Here is a 13,488-nt window from a genome sequence, read left to right as displayed (position 1 = left end):
TTTAGTACTTGTGTCCTCTCCAATGGCAACATTACTATATTTTGTCTCGTGTTTCACAATTATCATTAGTATAAACAAAAATTTAAGCATTTCATTTCTCAAATCTATATTATTACAAACTTACAATTGGAATTAATCTTGATTTATATAATTAGTCCTCGAAAATAAATCTATTCATCAAGTTGCGTTTAAAATGGGTAGAGGAACAATACTGTCTAATCTTAGTGCTGTTAAAATTAATTTAAATTATCTTCAAGCACCCAAAACATAAAATTATATAAATAACATCATATTCTGGTTGCATCTTGAGAAATTTATAAGTATTTTGTCATAAAGTAGAAGTATCATGTACCCACGAGTAGTGAACTAATTTACTAATCCACTTTGTTAATTAATATGTACTCCAAATTAATAGTGGGCGCATATATAAATGGTGATTTATTTTTATGTAAAATTAATAATATCAATTTTTAGAAAATTAAAATCAAATAAAATATAATCATGTTAATTTAGACTAAAGACAAATGTTACTTACAAATGATGTTCACCTCGAAGATCTACTGTATTTGTAACATAATTACATATGTATTATTCTTTTTTACAATATGATAAACATAAAACAAATAACTGATCATTTATGGAGAAGATATGTGTTTTATGTCGATCGATCGTTATTTTAGAAGGAAAAAAAGTTGTATGCACGGTTCTATACTTCCTTTAAATGCTTGTAATTTCTACATTTATGTAAACAGCATAGTAAATAATTAAAGTGTGTCCCATTATATTTGATTAAGTTTGTTATAATATTTTTGAAATTTATGAATCATGAAGCGTGTCAGTTTAAAATGAATCTATTTTCAAATATATTACGATTGACTAAATACTTGGAATGTTTACATATATATAGCAATCTTGTGAATTGCGCTCCCATAAATTCAAACAAATCTATCCTTGATTATTTGCTTAAATGTTACTCCATTAATTGTACCCAATATTCTGAACAAAGGGTTTTCGTAATTAAATAAAATGTCCCAATTTAGACAAGTACATGGCCACTTGTAAGAGAGTTGAATAATATAAATTGGATCTTATTTCCAAATTTTTGAGGAATTGTTTGGGAATATACTAATGTTTCCTATAATTGACTTTTCTCTTGTCATCACTCCCACTAGTTCTTGACTCAGTTTACCTATTATTAATATATTAATATTATTTTCAGATTAGTTGAATTTCTACACATGTGTCATTGTTAGTTAGATATGCCATGATTTGTGAGGCTATATGGCTCTAATTTATTTTCTCATGCTAATATATTAGTAGTAAATTTGTAATTGCAATTGCACTAGAATGACCCTATAGCATTTTTACTATTCAAGCAAGGTTGATTCACTATTTTGAGGTTATGATGTTCAAGAATTTATATTCAGTGATTAAAGGGAGATGAAATGAATACTTATTATATATATGGAGGAGAAAGTTTTGTCTGAATTAATTGATCAAAGTGACAGCTTCTTCATATGCCGGGATAAAGTGGATTCAACAACATTTTGATGATATATTCAACATAATAATTATTCAAACTTTTTGTGTTTCTCACCTGTCAATCGTGACCAAACTTGTACCATGTCAATGCCAACAAAAAATTACCACTCCACTTGCAAAAAAATTAAATAAAATCAAATTTAATAATTCCGTGTGAATATTGTCCGTCCATGTATTTAAATGGGAAATTGCAATTTAATACGCAAACTATTTGATTTGATTTGATTTGATTAAAATAGTTTAGTTATACATGATAGGGGTGATAACTGGATGGAATTTTATGAAAAAAAAATGTCATTTTACTATTGAATGATTAATAGTACAAAATTATGATAAGAGCATCTACAACGGCCACACTTGCAGCTTGAGGGATGGAGCGACCGCGATGCAAGGGGGTTGGGCCAAGCCACCGGCGTGTCGGGCAGTTGACTTGTTTTTAATTTTTTAAAATTTATGCGGATATTTCAATTTTATAGTACTTTTTAAATTATATGAGTCGATCATTTCATATTTTTTCAATATTTAATCATATCCTTTTATAATATAAACATCTCATATCATATTATCTCGTCACATATATAGCATCGTCACAATTCATCTATTTATTGCAATAACCTAACAGAATTGATTATGAAAGAGTCTCGAGTCTTTGCACTGCACTAGCTAAGTGTGCAACGACTACTCGACAACTCGCATACACAATGCCTCAAACGATTTTGTCGTGAGGTCACCGAAGCCTTCCGCAATACACATTTGAGAAGACTAAATTGCTAAAAGAGTTACTTTAAAATTTAATTTGCGAGGCTAATTAAACAGAAAACAAACTAACGACTTTTTAAGGGTGATCCTTGGCCTAATTGATGGATTATTATACTAGGTGGACGTCAGCAATATTTCTTTTAATTTTGGGTATTTTATTAATTAGGAATAATTGGTTGTTTATGACGAGGATTAGTGTCCTAGATTAAGAGCAGTAAATCAACTTTTTATTAGCTTTAGAGTGGAGAAGGAATAGAAAGAGTCACGACAAACCAATTACATCGAGGTTATGTGACTGCCTGTCTGTCTAACTAGGCAAACACCTCGATTTATTATGCTAATTATGTTAAAAGTTTGATTTATTTATAGATCCCACTATTAAATTTATACAAGTACTTGAAAAGGCCATTATTATGCTTTATTAACCGACCCTTCAACCCCCAAAGAGTTGCATTCTTTCATTTTTTTTATAGCAATTATAGGACATATTACATATATATGCTCATTTTCCGGTAATTAACTCATGCTAGTAAATTAATCAATTGATACTAGAATGATTGAAAACTAAGTTATACGGAGTAGAAAAGAAAAAAGGATAGTGTATCATGTATTAAAGCTGAAATTATTAATTCATATTGTTAGATCATTGATAACATAATGATGGAATGAGTATTCTTTAAGGAGGATTGCACATGTGTACGCGAATCAACCCGACCATAGAAAAAGGGAATGATGTGGTCTACGACCATGGGAAAGTGGGGGAGAAGGTAGGGATGGCGAATGTCGACAAGAGTACGGGAGGAGGAATGCACGGTATGCACCACCTCTATACGTCGACAGCATGTGAAGAAGGGTAAGGGCGGAGGAGAAATGCGCCACCACTATGCAGTGAATGCCACAAGTGAGGAGGAGACATGTGTGGCTAATATCAAAATTCGATCTAATTAAAAATGGACTTAAATTTAGAAAAGTAATAATTTTAATCTAAGTAAAAATTAATTAATAATTGAATATTTTTATATGTTTAAAATAGGGTATTGGTGCTTAATATCGCGAAACTTTCCAAAAATTTATTTTTTTACACGAACGTTAATAATATCAAAAACTTATATAGTTGTTGCATTTTTATCACCAGGAACAAAATCCGACTAAATTAAAATGAGATAGATAATCATATCTGCATCTAAGGACTTTGTAATTACATAACTATCCCCCCCCGTCCCCGATTAAGAGTCACACGTTGGAAAAAAAGAGTTTTAAGAAATGTAAAGAAAAGTTGGTTGAAAAAATTAGTGGAATGTGGGACCCTTTTTTTATATTGGTTTTATAATAAAATGTGAGTTAATTGAGTTAGTGGAATGTGGGACCTACTTACTATTTATGATAAAAATGAAGTGTGACTCTTAATTGAGGATGGATCGAAATGGAAAAGTGTGACTCTTAATCGGGGACGGAGGGAGTATCTTTTTTCACTGATAATCATATCCGACGTGTTGTGATGGTAAGTGAAATGTGGTCGGATTTTGTCGATAGTGATAAAAATGCAACAATTATATAAGTCCGTGATATTATATGTCACATTTAAAATTCATGTGAAAAAATAAATTTTTGAAAAGTTAAGCATATTAGACGCTGATACCCTATTTAAATTTAGAAAGTATATTAAGTATTAATGCGAACAACATTTATAACCTATCCAACCAAAGATATTGGAAATAAAGTTAAACACTTAATCTCGTGAAGTCACTAGGCTTCTAAATAATTGTTAAGTGGTGAAAGGCGCAGTTTACTCTTTAAAATAGCTTGTGATAAAGCAACAATTTGAAGGGCATGATTATGGGAAATTGGTCCCATGCTTTAGAGTTGAAATTCATAATAAAATATGTGGGCCTATACTTTGTTTATATTTGTAAGTTTTTGGTGAGGCGAAGAGTGGATAATTGTGTCACATCATTTTTGAAAAATAAAAAGAAAAGGAAAACATAAATAGAAAAGGTAAAATCACTCTAATAATTTTGACAAGAATATAGTGCTATACATAGTTAATTGTATAATTGTGTAATGATTAAGAGTAGTTGGACGCCCATAAAAAAAATTACAAGAGAATGAAAGAAAAAGACTCATTAGATTTATCAGAACTATATTTGACTATCTAGTTTGAGTTATCAGTTATGTCTCTTTATTTAGAGGTTTATTCAAAGTTAATTACTTGAATAAAACTAAAGAGTCATACAACGGCATAGAATAAAATTAATTAAGTTTGAAATCATTACTAGTTACTACCCAATGAGTTACTCTCTAGTTAGCCATGTGATATTACTATTAAGTGCATAATTCATTAATAACCCTCACTCTCTCAAGAACATTAAAGTGAAAAATATATGTGGGGTATAACATATAGATAATAGGTTGGCTGAAACTTTTATGGAAAAAAAGCAAGAAGAAAATTTAAAAACTACAATGTGGAGTACTTAACTTTGGAGATTAAATAAAATGTTCCTTCTATTATAAGCATGAACATAACCACTAATTTCGAAGCAAGTTGCATAAATTGGTTTGTTGATAATTGATCCTCACTATTTTTGTACTAAGTGATGATGACGAATAAGATGACGTTTTATGTCACATTTATAAATATTGATACCTATCATAGACTTTTATCCTCGGAACTTATATTATGTCACTTACTAGATTTTGCTTTTGGTTTGCTTTTCTTATTTTAAGAAACCAACATCAAATCGGTAGAACTAGTGCTCCAAAGAATTATAGTGTACGTATATTTTTTTGTTTTATTATTGTCTTTATATATCATATGACACCACTATGGACGGTGGTCCTATTGAGAAGGAAATTGATTTTTGTTCTATTAAGCAAATTATTTTATTGTTATATTGAAAAAAAAACTTGGCAGCCCATTTCATATACTACTACATTCGTCTGCTAAAAATAATCTTAATAGTGGACGATACAAAATTTTAGGGATTAGATCATTTAATAAAAAAAGTCTCTATCTATTTATGATAAACTTTTTATTTAATAAAGTGAGTTTCATCTTTCACTAATAATATTTCAACTACATTTTCTTTCTATTTTTAATCTTACTTTACCAATTTTGTACATATTAAAACTCGTGTCATTTACTGCCAACACTATATTTTTTCTATAGGGCTAGTATTTTTTTTTTAATACTACTAATTTTAGTTTAGACATACTGAAGGTGAAAACTAAAATTTTGGAATTATTGGACACTAATTGTGACTTTTTTTTATATCAAAATTTATTGGTGAAAACAATCAATGATTAGCAAGTTAAATGGTAACTCATGTTGCATATGTCAAAAGGTAACTCAATGAAGCTAAACACCATTTAAATTTCACTCCAACATAATTGAAACATATGCCAAAAGCAGGATTCTATGATATTCAAAACACCCAATCTTGTCACATCCCTACATTTCATTTTCCATTCACCATTTTTTCTCCCACTTGGAAAATTCAAATACAGCAAACTATGAACAAGAAAACACAAAGGGGTGCTTCAACTAACATTCTTGATCACATTCTAATGCCCAAAATCCAACCACGAAAGCAACGTTTCGATTTAGTAGGAACAAAATTTGTATCATCCTGTCCCCTTCAACATTTGACTGCACTTGAAAAAACAGTGAAGAAACCAAAACCAACTGCGTACATCATGTGTTACAATCTTATTCATTGATAGATAATGAATGTGCACCAAGGCGTGCTACTTCTACCGCGTTCATCAAGGGTTGTATGGAGCAAACACGACCACGGAGTTGTGCCCACCGAAGCCAAATGAGTTAGATATGGCTGCAAAAGATTCAAATTATTGACCATGTCACATAACATTATTTCAGTATGGTCCAGTTCTGGACCACTTGATTGACATAATAGCTAGAAAGATAAGATGGCATACCAACGTTAACTTGGTGTCGTTTCTTCACGTTGGGGACCGTGTCGATCGTGACATCACCTTCCAAGTCCTGCACATATGATCAAGCATCAAGAAATGCAATAACTTTTAGTAGTAGTATTTCATAACAAATAAAAGTATTTATTGTTCTTTACATTTTGGTTGAGTGTTGGATGTAACCAGCCAGTGTTGATTGCTTTAATCGTCGCGATTGCTTCTAGTCCACCGGCAGCTCCAAGGCCATGCCCGGTCATCGACTAATCACGTAAGTTATAGCAAAATCTTAGCAAGTTGGAATCTTGATTCAATATATGTTGATCAAGACTGCATTTTTATTTACCTTGGTACCATTCATCTTTATCTCTGATGTATCTTTGAACACCTTCTTGATTGCATTAACCTCAGCTAAATCTCCAGCAAGTGTTGATGTTGCATGAGCATTGATATAGTTTACCTAATTAATGCATCACAAAAAAAAAAAAAATTTAAGCACCTAATGTTGAAAAAAGTTAGGCCTCATCAAAAGCCAACCTCTTCAGGGGACACCCCTGCATCCTCCAAACTCATGGCTATGCAGGTCGAGACTCCGAGCCCATCTGCACGAGGATCGGTCATGTGATGAGCGTCGCAGGTGACCGCACCTCCCAAGTACTCAGCAATGATGTTGGCCCCCCGTTTCAACGCGTGCTCCAAGCTCTCCATAACCAGCACACCGGCACCTTCACCAATGACAAAACCATCCCGGTTCTTGTCCCATGGCCTGGAGGCCTTCTGAGGGTCAGCATTTCTCTGAGACAAGGCTCTGCAGGCTATGAAACCTCCCACTCCAGTAGGAGTGACCGCAGCCTCTGTGCCCCCGGCCACCATGATATCAGCATCACCTCTTCTGATATGGTTTGCTGCAGAGAAAAAACAGTAGTTTGCCGTTGCACAAGCAGTTGAGATTGAGTAGTTTGGCCCCATTAGGCCAGTGTCGATAGCCAACAATGCAGACCCCATGTTCGTGATCGAATAGGGAATGAAGAATGGTGTTATTTTCTTGTATCCCTTCTGCACCAAGGCCTCCACGCCACTGCTGAAAGCTGTGATGCCTCCCATCCCCGAGCCCACCAGCACACCTATACGCGTCTTGTCCATCTGCAACTCATAACAAATATACTCAGGAACCGGTCTTCAAATAGGCCGTTGTAAGATCATTCATTGAAAATGCTTACAGTGTCAAGAACTGGTTTAGAAAGGGAAGCATCATCAAGGGCTCTTTTTCCAGCAACCAAGCAGTATCTCCAGCAGTCATCCAGGCGGCGATCGTTCTTGCCATCAATGTAGCCCGTGGAAGAGAAATCGCGTATCTGCCCTGCAAACCTCACAGAGTATTCTGAAGCATCAAATCTGTCTATGGGAGTGATGCCACTTACTCCATCAAGGAGCTTGTCGTAGAATATGTCGATATCACTGCCAAAAACCGAAACAAGCCCCATTCCTGTTATCACAACCCTCTTTTTAGGATCTGTTTCCCTCTTTGGAGCTGAAACTGCTGGACCACCCATTGCCTTGATTGTTTTGCTCCTCACTGCACACTCATACAAAGTGCTTCACACAATAAGGATATCACCACTAAGGTTAAAATTACTAACAAAGTGACTTAGATGAGAAACTAGAAATAAAAACGACAACACACTATAGCATGAAATTTTTACAATGATCAATTTCCAAAGTAAATAATTTCCCTTTTGATCTATTTAATCAACCAAACACATTGAAATGAGGCCAAAAGTGAAATTGTGACATCTTGCTTCTATACACACCAAAAATTAGGAATGATGGCATTGAAATGTACCAGAAGTGGAGATGGATCCTTTAGCCTCAAACTGCTTAGCTTCAACCGCTTTAAGGCCGTTGTAATGAAACAATGAGGCCCCATTTCTTGGTGATGTTTCTTTGCTCTTGTTAAAGAGCAAACCAGAGGAAGATGAAGCAACAGCAATGGTAGCCATTCTTTGACACGAGTTTCTCTCAACAAAGTTACGAATTTTGAATTATATAAGCAAGGCATTGGAAAAAGATAAGAGGGTTGAGAAACAAGAAAACAAGAAGAGGTTGATGGAATTAACAAAGAAGGGGGGTTTTGTTAGAATTGGGAATATCTGAATTGAAGGGTCCGCCGCTGAAACAGCTACCAACAAACACGAACTGGAATTAGTAAAAAAAATTAATGTCGATGAACGCAAAGTTTGAACTTTTGCAACCAAAAAGTATACATGCATTCAGCAAATCGATAAATATATACATCTCGAACAAGAAAATAGAGCATTGGCTGGAGATGCATAAGAGCATCTCCAATGCCGGCTGGCCGATTCGCATCGCTAGCCGGTCGGCTAGCCGAACCATTGCAGCAGGCCAGTCCGAAATCAGCGGAAAAAGCGGCGTGGGCTAGCCGATGCGCTGGCCGCCATTGTGGCGTGCCGATCGGCCAGCGCCCTATTTCGTTTTTTTTTTGAAAACCTATATAAACGCGATTTTAGTTTCATTTTCATTTGCACCACTTGTTTTAACTAGTTTTCTCTCTCTCTAAATTTCTGTACAAGAGCATCATCGAGCTGACGTGGCAGGGAGAGAGAGTGGCTGGCCTATTTGCATTGGAGATGCTCTTATGTTGGTAAGAAATTTCATTCATTATTTGAGGGCCTTATGTTGGTAAGAAATTCCATTCATTAGATGAGGGCATTGCCTTTTATGAAGGTTATGAGCGGGAAACTGGTTTCGATGTGCGTAAACGTGGAATCAAATCTACCAGAGATTTTGTTACATGGCAATACCTTGTTTGGAATAGGGAGGGACTCAAGGTAGGGATTGAAATGGACCAGATGCATGCACAAGAGGGTTTCATAACCAAGCGTAGACGCACATCCAAAAGATGTGAATGTAGGGCGCGAATGTCACTCAAGTATGTCTCTGAGGTTGGGTTTGTGGGGTATGTTGTTCAAGAATTTGTGGAAGTTCACAATCATAGTATGATTGAACTTCCTTTTAGACGTTACATGCATATTAACAGTAGCTTGGGTGAAGTACACAGGCGATTCATATGGGACTATACGAAAGCCAATATTGTACCCACCATGACATTTAAATTCTTGAATGAGTTCTTGGGCAGCTATGACACTGTGGGAATCACCGTGGCAGAACTTAGGAATTATGTCCATGGTCAGAAAACTTATGTCGAAGGTTCTGATGCACAAATGTTGTTAGATGAAATGGCGAGGAAAAAGAAGGCATGTCGTGATTTCACATATCACTATCAGCTTGTGAGTTCAAATGAGTTGATTAGCTTTTCTCGTGCGATGCCATATTTAAGCAGAGTTATTAACTGTATGGTGACGTTGTCTCCTTCGACTCCACATACAATACCAATAGGTAATGCCTTGTTCATTTATATATAAATTATACATTCCTTTTGCTAGGACTCTAATATTGCAGTCTATTGTTTATTATATTGCAGATTATAATTCTGATATTGCAATCTACTATTTATGCTTGTCAATTGCTAATTAATAACCCAATGCCTATGAAACAGGTATTGCATGATATTCTCTCCCTTCACGGGCAAGGACAACCATGGAAAGCCAGTCACATTTGGAGTTGCATTCTTATCCAATGAGAGCACAAAATCTTATTCATGGCTCTTCAAGCATTTTGTGGAATCCATGGAGCTCCTAGGATGATTGTTACTGACCAAGACCGAGGTATGAGAGCTGCTATTCTTGATGTTTTGGTGGATACAAAGCATAGATGGTGCATGTGGTACATTATGCTACTTACCGACAAAACTCCAAAGAGATCTATAGAAAATGAAGAGTTGAAAAAAGAGATCAGTGCATGTGTGGTCTGAGGTACTAGAGCCGGAAGAGTTCGAAGATTCATGGATGGGGACAATGGAGCGTCATGAGCTTCTTCATGTCGAGTGGTTTGTAACCATGTTCGACAATAGAAAGATGTGGGTCCCCGCCTATTTTAGAGACTTTCTCATAGGGTCTCTTATTAGGACGACGTCTGTTTCTGAGTCTGAGAATAGCTTCTATAAAATATTCACGAGACCTCACTCCAATCTAGTTGAGTTCATCATGAATTTCGATCATGCATTGGCTGCACAAAGAAATTCTAGCTCGAAGTTAGATTATGTGGATTCAACTATTATACCACCGTTCTCCAGTCAGTTGGTATTAGAAAAACATGTTGTGACAAAGTACACTGATCACATGTTCAAGATAGTGCAACGTGAGATAGTGGACGCGTTGCACCATTGCCCCATTGGGTCGTTACCTACACGACCAGTGAGGATTCGTATTCCTGTTCTTGCAAATTGTTTGGGAGAGAGGGAATTCTTTGTAGTCATATATTTTTGGTTTTTAAGAACAAGGTTTTTGAAGGTTATACCTAATAAGTACTTCCATGTGAGGTGGTTGAAGACCGCCTTAGCCGATGCTATTCGTGTACCAGCTCGAAGTTTGAGACAAACTGAAATTCTATTAGATCCAAAGCAGCTCAAAGAATAAAGTTTGTACCACCCTCTACGTCTAGTTGATGAGCTTTGTCATGATTTAAGGAGTCATAGTCTTTCCTAGTCAAATTCTCGATAAACAAACCATATCTACTCGTCTGAACCACAGAGATCTGCCTCACTTGCTGAATCTGTAAAGAAGTCGTGTTACAAACCATGGCATGGAAAAGAAGTGGCCAACCAGGCTTCACTTCAGACATTCCCCCTAGCAACAATGAAACCGAACCGGATGCAACCTCCACCTTCTTCAATGGAACAATCACCATCAAAGTATCCCCCTCCCTCTCACATTTATCCTTTGAAGGCACCTCAGTTGCCTACCTACATGACTTATGCCATGTCACATAATCTGGCGTGCAAATCGAGCATTCCTTCTCAACCGAGTCTGGTTTACCACGGCCACCTTCTCCCCATGTTAGCATTGGCCTAATCAGATCACCACCTTTGTTTAGCACTTTGATGATCTTTGCAGAGTAGAAAGTATAACCATTCCTACGATTATGTTCGAGTTCTGCTCAAGTCAAGATCAAAGGCAGTACAATAAGAAAAGGTGTCTTATAAAATTTTTATAGTACACAATCATGAGCAACAACAAAAACTACCTTTGACACTAACATGTGACGCTGTCTAACTGGATTCGCACTGAAACACAATCTTCCTATTATTCACAGCCAACACAGAGCATTCCTTTGACAGTTTCTTTGCACAGTATTGGTAACAGAAGCTGAGGAAAGAATCGTGTGATGAGTTTGAGCCATTCCTACTATAACCTCGAACGCGTAGTAAGATTTAGCTTCACGAACGAAGATTTTCATATCTTTAGTTTGAGATCAACCTACATTATTAGCATCAACATCAGATTACCAACTTTTAGTTCAAGCAATGCAAGGGGAAATAGTCATTTTTTGGGTCCAAATAATCTTATATGGTCAAATTTATCTTTTTCTTATGAATCCATATTCTTGTATAATCTTAGTTATGATATAGGTACATGTACGTGAATGAAGGTTGGTTTTAGAGGAAACTTGGCTCATTTTTCTATATGGTTTTGCTGTTGGATTATTAATAACCAACAATAGATCATTGAAGATACGTAGTGTGGGTCACTGTGTGCACATAAAGAAATAACAGGTTTCCTCGGTCCAGCAAATTCGCTAGATCACGCGGTCTAGGAACTCACTGGTCGTTGGAAGATCCTGGTCGTCGGACACACAAAGCACTTCTTCAAAAACCCTCAACCACTTTACTAAAACCTAGCACAGGGAAGTAGGGATCGATTATACAGAGATGGATGCGTAATAATCATGCTCAAGGATTTGGAAATTATTTTTGGGTTGGCTGCTGCCACGCATTTTTTGGGTTGAGGAAATTAAACTAAACATGGGATTTTAAACTGCTACGCTACAGCTAGATTTAGGCGAAACAACAAAAGCATGCACGTAAACTAGAACCGAAACAATCACTAGATCTGAGAGACTATTCTAAATTACCTAGATCTGGGAAATAAATTGACGGTGGGGACCATAACTGAAAAAGCAGAGTACGGACGAAAAGCTGGAAAAACAACTAACTAAGGTACTAACTAACAACGACATCATCTTCTTCAACCAATTTGCATAAAAACTCAGAAGAAACAGATATGAGCGTAATCGGTAACAGAGCAGACTGGATTTTAACTATTAAATGAAGAACAATTAAGAACTAAACAGATCTACGGATGCTAGACGAAGCAAAACAGAAAGTAAACAGAAAACTCAAAATCCATGCATAACTCGACTTCCCCTGTTCAAATCCAACCTCGGATGCTAAATCCACTCCGGATCCAAGCATCCGACACAAACTCCAGCCAAAAAAAACATTCCATAACTTCAGATTCAACCAACAACCTCCGATCAACAACAACACCGCAGATCTACAGCCAAATTCCCCAGATCGAGCACCAAAGTGACAAAAACAGAGATCAACATGCAACTTGCCGAAATAAAAACTCTTAACAGCAGGATCAACGTGGATCAACACGAAATAACACAAATATAACGAAAACTAAGAAATGCATAGATAATCAGTAACATCAACAACCAAATCGACTTCCAAAAGTGAAGTTCGAACGAAATAGAGTGCAAAAGAACCGAAAGTAAATAGATTGTATTTTCTCCCTCACGTGGACGGTGTTACGACGGAATTTCTCTGAAGATTTGACCCCTTTAAACCTAAACTACCCCAAAACTCCCATTTCCCAAGTGTGTGTGTTGTGTGTGAGCTAAGAGTGAAAAAGTGGTATATTTTTCTGTGTGTTGCATGCTCCTCTATTTACAGGCGTTGAAGTGGGGTTCAGCGAGGTATAGATAGACTTTGTTGCCCTCAGCTATTGACTCCCTTCTTCTAGCCTTCTTTTCCTTAAATTCTGCTCATTTCTCCTTCATTCTTTCGCTAGTCCGTTCCCTCCAGCATCTCCTGGATCTAGCGATTCTGTCACACACCTAGCTTAGAAACTGTGTTAGACCCAGCAAAATATAGTGCTTTTCACATATAACCGATGCATGAAATTAGCCTTATCAATCATAATAATGTCAATACATGCACAATTAATGTCAACAGCTATATACATACATCAAGTTTAACGCATTGGAAAAACAAAATCTGAAATTTCAATATGCTTATGCTATAGTAAGGAAAATGGAATTGGATGAATTAGCAAA

General features: G+C 36.0%; 1 protein-coding gene across 1 annotated transcript; it reads right to left on the bottom strand.

The window, feature by feature from the left end:
- Window positions 1-5,683: 5,683 nt before the first annotated feature.
- LOC125212354 (3-oxoacyl-[acyl-carrier-protein] synthase I, chloroplastic-like) lies at window positions 5,684-8,228 on the bottom strand. The gene is made up of 7 exons (XM_048112495.1): window positions 8,072-8,228; window positions 7,449-7,804; window positions 6,766-7,371; window positions 6,575-6,688; window positions 6,390-6,491; window positions 6,238-6,304; window positions 5,684-6,131 (listed from the first exon to the last, which is right to left on the bottom strand). The coding sequence occupies exons 1-7, from the start codon at window positions 8,226-8,228 to the stop codon at window positions 6,064-6,066; spliced, it is 1,470 nt and encodes a 489-aa protein (XP_047968452.1). The 3' UTR covers window positions 5,684-6,063.
- Between the last annotated feature and the right edge of the window lie 5,260 nt (window positions 8,229-13,488).

This window comes from Salvia hispanica, chromosome 3 (genome assembly GCF_023119035.1).
Source record: "Salvia hispanica cultivar TCC Black 2014 chromosome 3, UniMelb_Shisp_WGS_1.0, whole genome shotgun sequence".
In the NCBI taxonomy this organism is placed as follows: domain Eukaryota; kingdom Viridiplantae; phylum Streptophyta; class Magnoliopsida; order Lamiales; family Lamiaceae; genus Salvia; species Salvia hispanica.
This window is presented reverse-complemented; position numbering and strand designations above follow the sequence as displayed.

What these genes read in the sequence shown, in the direction of transcription:
- LOC125212354 (XM_048112495.1), bottom strand. Translation starts at nt 8,228, where the DNA reads ATGGCTACCATTGCTGTTGCTTCATCTTCCTCTGGTTTGCTCTTTAAC. An exon ending in ATCCAACACTCAACCAAAAT is followed by an intron (nt 6,305 to 6,389) that starts GTAAAGAACAAT and finishes TCATATGTGCAG; the next exon opens with GACTTGGAAGGTGATGTCAC. An exon ending in ACGACACCAAGTTAACGTTG is followed by an intron (nt 6,132 to 6,237) that starts GTATGCCATCTT and finishes AATCTTTTGCAG; the next exon opens with CCATATCTAACTCATTTGGC.